At 37.5% G+C, this 8,910-nt stretch overlaps 1 protein-coding gene across 1 annotated transcript; it reads left to right on the top strand.

Annotated features, from left to right (window-relative positions):
- Positions 1-1,159: 1,159 nt before the first annotated feature.
- Positions 1,160-8,278, top strand: pmm2 (phosphomannomutase 2). The gene is made up of 8 exons (XM_067498674.1): positions 1,160-1,448; positions 2,410-2,521; positions 2,617-2,693; positions 2,867-2,958; positions 3,163-3,262; positions 4,363-4,438; positions 4,637-4,752; positions 7,474-8,278. Exons 1-8 carry the CDS (start codon positions 1,374-1,376, stop codon positions 7,576-7,578), a joined length of 753 nt encoding a protein of 250 aa, XP_067354775.1. The 5' UTR covers positions 1,160-1,373; the 3' UTR covers positions 7,579-8,278.
- Positions 8,279-8,910: the final 632 nt, after the last annotated feature.

The raw sequence follows: 8,910 nt of genomic DNA, 5'->3' as shown, positions 1-8,910 counted from the left end.
TGGTACAGAAGGTGGGAACGGCTCAGTGATTGGTTGCAACAAATGAGAGCAAGCCAACAAGTTTATATGCCATATTTCTGCGCTGATTGGTTGAGCTGGGCTTTTAAACACACGGCGCGAAAAGTCCTTTGTTTGCTCAAAAATAGTATGTTCATCTGTTGATGTGTGTTCGGCGGTCCGTGTAGTTACGTTTCAACCGTTGTTTTGTTAGATGAGAGTGACAGCAGCAGAAACAGTCATAGGACCCTTCCTACATCGGTTCGTTCAGCGACCTACCGCACAAACAACACAAAACTGCAGCTCGATAGGGGAGATCTAAAACAAAACAGCTCATTTAATTTTAAACTGTTGAAATAAAATAAGAATTAAATGTTTTTTTGTGTGTATTGTAAAAATTCGCACATGATTAACTGCTTAATTTTCTAATGAAATCTACTATATTTTGGGTATTTTGACTGAGTACTCACACTACATACTCATTAGCACATTAAACTGTGAGATGTGCATCAGACACTCGAAAGTAAAATGTGGAATTACAATAAGAAGTGTAAAATAGCGTATTGCTAGTAGTGATGGTAAAACGGTGCTTTCTTGAGCGGCAGCAATTTGATGATACAGGCGGCTGTACACAAAAACTTGTTCAAGCATATGAGATGAGGTTTGATATGCTTGACTGACTGCAAACGAAGAAAACATCTATGTATCATCTGAGCTCTCTCTCTCTCTCTGTCTCTCTCTCTCTCTCTCTCTCTATATATATATATATATATATATATATATAATAAGATGTATGAAAACAACAGAAGCAATATTTTTAAGTACAGAATTTAATTAAAACCTTCAACATTGGAGTCATATAGACGAAAAGCACAGTAATAATAATTATTTAAGCAGAGTTTCCGGCTATTCATTACATTCATGCCTTGCAGATTTTGCAAAACAGCTTTGATTGTCTGATTTAAGATTTAATCTCAATATAGTTAAATCTATGTATAAATTATAATGTCTGGCAAATAATCAGTATATAAGTCAGAATTTGCAAGTACAGTGAAAAAGTATGCTCTACAAAACAGTTGAATGCTTTTAACTGCTTTGGCCACACCAAGAGTTTCGAAGTATGGATCGAAACTATCACGTGATTCTACCGAAAACAAGGCCTCGCCTGTGGTTGATCACATGATTCTCTACAACAACGAAACAGACGTCGGCCTCAGGAAACGTCACCATTAGTTCTCAGCTGTATCATACTGCTGATAGATTTGCTTAAAATAACAATACTGGTAGCACACGGACAAAGACTGTAGACAGACACGCAGTGACCACTGCACACTAGTACACAAAGGGACAGCATCCTCAGTGCCCTGCGAGACAACATGAGTGAAGCCGTTGTGGACACGAGCACGCTCTGTCTCTTCGATGTTGACGGGACGCTCACGGCCGCAAGACAGGTGTGTGTGTCATGCTACTGTTACACTGACTCCAATTCGCCCAAATGACTTATCGAACAGTGCATGTTACATCCGGCTCCACGTTGGTAGTGTAACGTTACTTATTCCGAGCAATAATGCGCTCCGCAGAAACGTGTACTAAGAATATTTTTTCACTAAATAGGTTAAAGCGCTTGTGAGCGGATTGTTAGCAGCTACAGTCTGAATAACCGTAAAACAATCCAATTATCTACTGTTAATTATATGTTTCCAACATTTGTAACCACGCAGAGCAGTAGAAGAAAGACAGGACTTTTTAATGGTAACCGGAAATATCTGTCGGAACGAAAAGCCTGTAGGACTTTTGTCATTTATGAAAATTCACAGAAGTCTGCTGAAAATATTAAAGTTAATAATGAATGCTCTAAACCTTGTGGAGTGTGTTATTAAAGTCCCATTCAAAACGGCAGCTGTGGACATACTAATGTGCCCCTGATGCAAATTAAACCTTTACCATTAAACTTTTCGTGAGGTTTTGCAAAGTTAGCACATATTGTTATTGCTGGAGAACAAAGGTGCAAGAGGTATTTTTTAGATAAATGTAGTAAAATAAATAGTGCCACATTTACATAATCCTATTCCTTTCCTTTTGGCTGTTTCCTTTCAGGGGTCGCCACAAGGTCAAGAATAGCCTGCAGTTCAACAGTACCCGTATAAAGTTTAGTTAAGAAAGAATATAATGTTAGAACATGTATTTTCTGTGCTTTAATAGTGTAGGTCATAAATCCTCACAACAGTAGTGCATACAGGCATGTTGTAAAGGTTTTCAAAAAACTAATTATGGTGCTTTAATGGGCAAAATTGAGCATGATACAAGCTCCAACAGGGCATTTTGTTCCTGAATTGCTTCGATTAAATCTGGTATTTGTTGTTGCTGTCATTTACCCAATCATGTTAGTAAATGTAAGGTGTGTGTTTTTAGCGTGTTACTCCAGAAATGGCAGCATTCTTGGACAAATTGAAGACTCTGGTTCGGGTTGGAGTGGTAGGAGGTTCAGACCTCTGCAAGATCCAGGAGCAGTTGGGAGATGATAGTGAGACATACACATCACACACCTGTAGTAAACCAATGGGTGATACTTTAGCTCTCAGGTATATAAATGAGTTTACCTCTGTGGTTTTTGTGCAGTAATCCAGAAAGTTGACTATGTGTTTGCTGAAAATGGTCTTGTCGCTTATAAGAATGGAAAGCTACTCTCCATCCAGGTGAGGTTCCAATACTTTAGTTATGTTCTTGCATGTGTGGGTAATTTATTTCTGTGACGGACTAAGATGTTTTGTCACCCTTTGATTTGCGACCAGAAAATACAAATGTGCTCTCAATATGATTGCATTACCTCAGATGACAGACCCCATGTAGTTTACTTTGTGTTGCTCAGTCCATCCAGGCCCACATGGGAGAAGAGCTACTGCAGGAGTTCATCAACTTCTGTCTTAACTACATGGCCAAGATCAAACTTCCTAAAAAGAGGTACAGATATACACCAGTTGTTATCACTGTGTTAGTATTTATTCGTTTTTTTGATTTGCAGATATGTAGTTCTCTATTTAATGGAAAGGTCATGGAGGTGTGCCGGGTATTCAGAAAAGTTGCTTAGCAAAGTATAGAGTTATTTATAGGGAAGATCTGATTTAGCCTGCTGAAGATTAAATTGTAATGTGTTATGTTTTACAGGGGGACATTTATTGAATTTCGTAATGGCATGTTGAACGTCTCCCCTATTGGACGCAGCTGTACACAGGAAGAGAGGAAAGAGTTCTATGAGCTAGATAAGGTAGGACGCACAAATGCACACAAAGATTTCTACGAACCTCCCGAGATTCATGGGTCAACTCTGCAGCTTTTGGAGCACGCCTTTGTCCCGTGTTTGGTGTTTTCATTTCATCTCAGTTCATTTTTAAGTAGAAGCAGCCGATGGTTTTCAGCTAACAAGCTCTGACAAACCCCAGAGTTAACAACTTGCGCAGCAGACAATTACACTTATCGGTTAGCTAGTGAGCACAGTGCAGTTTTTCGAATTTAGAGAGCCAGATGTTTGTCAGGAGCTACAAAAGACAAGAACAGAGGAGAAGCAGCGTTTCATTTACTTTTGTCCATTTGCCAGGAGACTAAAAAAATGCTGTGGCTCTGTGTTTTCAACATATGTAATCAGATGTCAATTTGGACAGTGACACATTTTTTGTCATTTTGATTCTCTACACCGCCCCTGTGGATTTAATCTAAAGGTTTGGTTAAAAATCCGGGATGTAGGAATTAAAACCATTCACAGACCTCCAATTTGGCTGGCTTTTAAAATATTTGGAAAATGTAAAACAAGCTTAAATTACATCCTTTGCAGGAAATGTCTCCCTGACCTTTTGATATTCCTGAACTCACCATTTCTTTCCTTTAAATAATGTACCAAATACTAATAAAAAATACTAAGGAAGTAACAGCGGATCCAACTGTCCAAATCATTTTAAAACACTGAAATTTGGGGTATATCTACCATTAAATCAAAGCATACATTGGAAAGATTGTTCACATGTTAATAGTTTCATATCAAATCCATTCAGAGGTGCACTATGTCACAATGATGAAAATAGTGTTGTTGTTGTTTCAAATAGATATGAACATGACTTTATGTCATTCAATAAATAGCAGAATTGTACCTTTTAAAATAATACGTCTCGGTTTAGGCTTATTACAGTGCCGCCTAGAGGTGAATGTGGTTCCTCTCAAAATAAAAACATATTTACAGTAGATGGTGTTTGTATTTGTGTTAAAGTAGTATATAAAGTCCTTGTTTAACTGAAGCAGCAATATATGTATCAAATAATAGATAAAGATGAGTGTTCATCTGCAGGACTTTGATTTTCTGTTTGTTCTCAACAGAAAGAGAAAATCAGAGAGAAATTTGTTTCTGTATTAAAGGAAGAGTTCAAAGGAAAAGGCCTGTCATTTTCAATTGGTAAGTCAACAGCATTTATGATCATTCTAAAGTGTTTGCAATCATTGAAAACAACACTGTACCTGATTGTGTGTGTGTGTGTGTGTGTGCCAAGTAGTCTTAAAAGCCTTGGGAAGTGTGAGACACCAGGTTATTTGGGGTTGTTTGCTCTCTCAGTGTGATGTAAATTGTCCACAATAAGTCGTTGCTCCTCTACAGGAGGGCAGATCAGCTTTGATGTGTTTCCTGATGGCTGGGATAAAAGGTACTGTCTCGGGATTGTTGAGAAGGACAACTACTCGACCATTCACTTTTTTGGAGACAAGACCAAACCTGTGAGTATGCTAACTACTGCTGAAAAGCACAATGATTCTTTAGCTTTAGAATGTACATGCAAATACTTTAGAAGGTAAAATGTGAAAGGAACCCGCCTGGTAAAACCAGTATTAGAAAGACCAGACAAACGGCTCATTCAGGACTATACACGTAGAGGTAATGAATGGGTTAAATGGTAAATGCTCTGCACTTATATAGTGCTTTTCTACCTATTGGCACTCAAAGCACTTTACACTGCATCTTATTCACCCATTTACAATCACAATCACATGCACACTCATACACCAATGGGGGAGCTGCTGTCCAGCTGGCCAACGCTCACCGGGAGCAACCACGTTGGGGTTCAGTGTCTTGCTCAAGGACACTTCGACATGTGACCGGGGAGCTGGGGATTGAACCAACAACTGTGAGATTGGTGGACAACTGCTCTACTTTCCTGCGCCACAGTCGCCAACAGTTGAATTATCGTCTACTTTGGTGGTTGTTTGGCTGGTGTCAGATTTTAATCATTCATTGTAACTGAAGCAAGTCAGAAGTATACATTTTTATTAATTTATTCATTTAATTTTTTTTTTTGTAAATTGAATTAAGTAAAGATTTGAATTTGAGGCAGGAGATATTTATAATATTAATAGTCAAATAAACTGGTATTTGTCTTTGTGTAGACATGTCATATTGGGTCAACTGCAGCAAAAAATAAAATATGACATAAAACATGTTATTTTTTTTATGTGCATTGGTGATTAAAAAAACTGTGCAGCTGGTATTGCATTTATGAGGCAAAACTGTCTAAACAATGAACAGAAGGACCGGAAAAATAATTTTTCTCCAGACAAAAACTATATTTAGACTTTTGCTTGAAACAAAAGTGTGATTGCTGGACTCACCCTGATCATGAGTTCACTGCAGGTTATCTGTTTTTGTTGAACCACATTTAGATTATTAACCTACTGTACCCATAGAACATTAGAATACTGAATGAATTCATTGTGACTGCCCCTCTCTAACACACATGTGAGACACACTTATCCATCCTGCTACTGTTCGATCTCAGCAGATACATTTGTTTTAGTGTGAGACCATTTCTAATGTGTGAGGAGGTGGAGCTCAGCTGTGGTGAGATGGGTTTTGTATATTGTTGTATATTTATCAATTATCTCCCCCTACTGATGCATAAATGTAATATTGCTTTTTGAATGATGTGACTATCTATACATCCATTTGTTCCCTGTTCTGTCTAAACACTTCTTCATAACATATTGCTATGTTTGAATACAGGAATCACATTTTGGGATTTGAGAGTGCTACTGGACTATCATTTTGAAAATAATAATCAGGGAGTGTGGCAGAGTCCAGATCATTGCAGGGCTGTTGTGTATGTGGCCACAGCAGGTGGTAGGATGAGTGGTCACACCAGCTGATTACCACCCCCATTCAGAAACACTTTCCCCCTCATCCATCTAACCCAGGGTAGATTGCTGTGACTGCAGTAAACTAACAGTCTTTATAAGCACAGTAGATTAAAGATCCCAAAACGCACAGACTACCTGTAACATATATATTTAAAGGATGCTTTCACTGATTTTGAACTTGCTTACGTTTCTAGTTTTGGTAGTGCACATACATAAATGGCATTACACTTCCCATTGACTTCCCTTCTTTAAATATCTGTCTACTTCTAGCTGAAAAATGCCTCCAGATAAGATCATTTGGAGGAACCTTCAGTTCAGATTATCTGGTTGCTGATACTATGGAGTTTATATTAATGGTCAATCTGCTTTTTCAGAGCTCCTCCAGATGACATTACCTGAACTCCTAATCATGAAAAACTCCTCCAGGTGATGTCGTCATCCTCATCATCATATTTTAATGTAGTGAAAGTCAGAGGGGAATTTAAACCCTGAAATAAAGCTCTAGAAATCAAGTTTTAAAATTGGTGAAGGCATCCTTTAAAAGTGATATATTTTGTAAAAGCTTTTGCAGCTGGCTGATTGTCCCCTTTTTATACTTGTTGAAAGATTTTTTTTTTTGACTACATACAACAGTGTAAAAAAAAATAAAGGTGCTATTAATACAATTAGAGGTGGTGAATAAATGCATTTACAGTATTGTATTTAAAGCTACAACTTAATCTAGCGCAGGCTTCAGACTAACAAAAGCGGGCCAAATGTCTGATAGTGAAAATATAAAAATCTGTGCCTGTTTAAAAAATAAAAAAAAAAAACTTAGGGAAAGATGTAAAGTGTAAAAAAATAAAATAAAATTAGAATCTAAAAATATTTTCAGAACTTGAAAATATTTATTAAATGAAGAAAAATCTAAATTAAAATAATTACATTTGTGTTTATTATAGCACATTATAATATTATAGCATTTAGTTTTAAGTTTTAATATTTTTGTGTATACATTTTTTTTTTTTAATCCACTAGTTGCTGGTTTAATTCATGGCTCCTCCGGTCACATGTCAGACTGTCCTTGAGCAAGACACTGAACCCCAACTTAGTTGCTCCCGATGAGAGTTGGCCAGCTGCATAGCAGTTCCCCTGTGTGTGTGTGTGTGTGTGTGTGTGTGTGTGTGTGAGCATTGTAAAGCACTTTGAGTACAAATAGGTAGAAAAGCACAGACCATTTACCTACAATACTAATCTTTCTAATGATTATCTCAAACCATCACAGTATATCTGAGCTCACCTCTATCTCTTTATGTGTTTGTGTGACAGGGAGGAAACGACTATGAGATCTTCTGCGACCCTCGGACCACCGGACATGAAGTCTCTAGTCCAGAGGAAACACAACAACTTTGTCAGCAGCTTTTCTTCTCATGAGTGAGAGAAACGGCACGTTACTGTACATCCACGTTACATTTTTACAAGCGAAACTTTTATTACAGATTTTAATCAGGGTTAATTCCAAATGGAAAGAATTGCACGCAGGAAGGGCTGGTGTCATAATGTCTAATGATCTTCAGGAAGGAAAGGTAACAGCCACTGACTAATGAGAGGAGATGTCTCTGGGTTTTAAACCAGAACTGTCATGGCTTAAAATATGACACTAAAAGTTTGAGAAGTGTTCCACTCTTAAACGCTTAAAAATGAGATCAAAACAAAATTTGTGGCTATAGTCTAAATTTGTGACTTGTGATAACCATTTGACTCTGAATCAGCTTTTAACTACCATGTGACAGTGTGTGACAGTGTGAGGGAAGCCCAGCTGCTATCATGTCGGTGCTAATGTAGCAAATCCATCTTTTATTAATCTCAGATTCCTAGGTTTTTAAATTTAGCTTTCTTTTCTGTCAAACCGTCTCGACTGTCACTGCTGAAGCAGAACAAAAGGGAGCTACAATACACATCATCTTCTGTATGCTGTGTGTTTTCAGCTGTTATTAAAAACTCTTATGGAAGAAATATTAAGGGTTGATGGAGAAGAGGAAAGAATAAAAACAAGTTAGTGATGTTATGTCAGAGTAACAGCAGCCGTGGGTCAAGTCGCAGACTGGACCAAACCTTGTGGGATGTGAAGAGGTTATTTCACCAAACATGTATGAAATCTGTTAATATTGTGACCCCTATGTTTCTTTATAGATATTTCTGAACAGTGCAATGTTCCCAATGTATCGCATTTAATAAAAAGTGAATTATCGGCTTGTGAGGGGTGAGAAATAAAATATGTGAACAACTTTCAATAATGTGTCTTGTAACTTATCAGGCTGAACAGTCTTATACATGAGGGGATAGTTAGATTGGCATTCATACTGGATTTGTGAGGTTAGAGTTATTAGGAAATAATAAACTGGAAATAAATGTAACAAAGGATGAAATAATTAGCTGTAGGATGCACAATGAGAAGGATGTTTAGCATTTGGAAACAAAGACTAAATTTTTCTCAGTCTGTTAAAACAACAGTCCACTATGAAAGAGACGAGAGCGATGTCCTCCCTGTTATACTGGCCGTAGAGTTTAAAAGTATTGGAACCTCTGTATTTCTGCAAATACTTTTTTCTTGGCAGCGCTCCCAATTATGCTGTCACTAGCTGCTGATGTTTTCCCTCACTCTGTGTATGTTGCCCCATCCACCAGTGGTTTCTGTCCTTTTCAGGAAATTCTAAACAGGTAAAAGGTGACATGTTCTGTTATTCAATGTACATTTAAATACTA

The sequence above is a fragment of the Channa argus genome, chromosome 3, assembly GCF_033026475.1.
Source record: "Channa argus isolate prfri chromosome 3, Channa argus male v1.0, whole genome shotgun sequence".
NCBI classification, from domain to species: Eukaryota; Metazoa; Chordata; class Actinopteri; order Anabantiformes; family Channidae; genus Channa; species Channa argus.
Note: the sequence above shows the minus strand (reverse complement) of the source record. Positions and strands in the feature narration are given on the sequence as shown.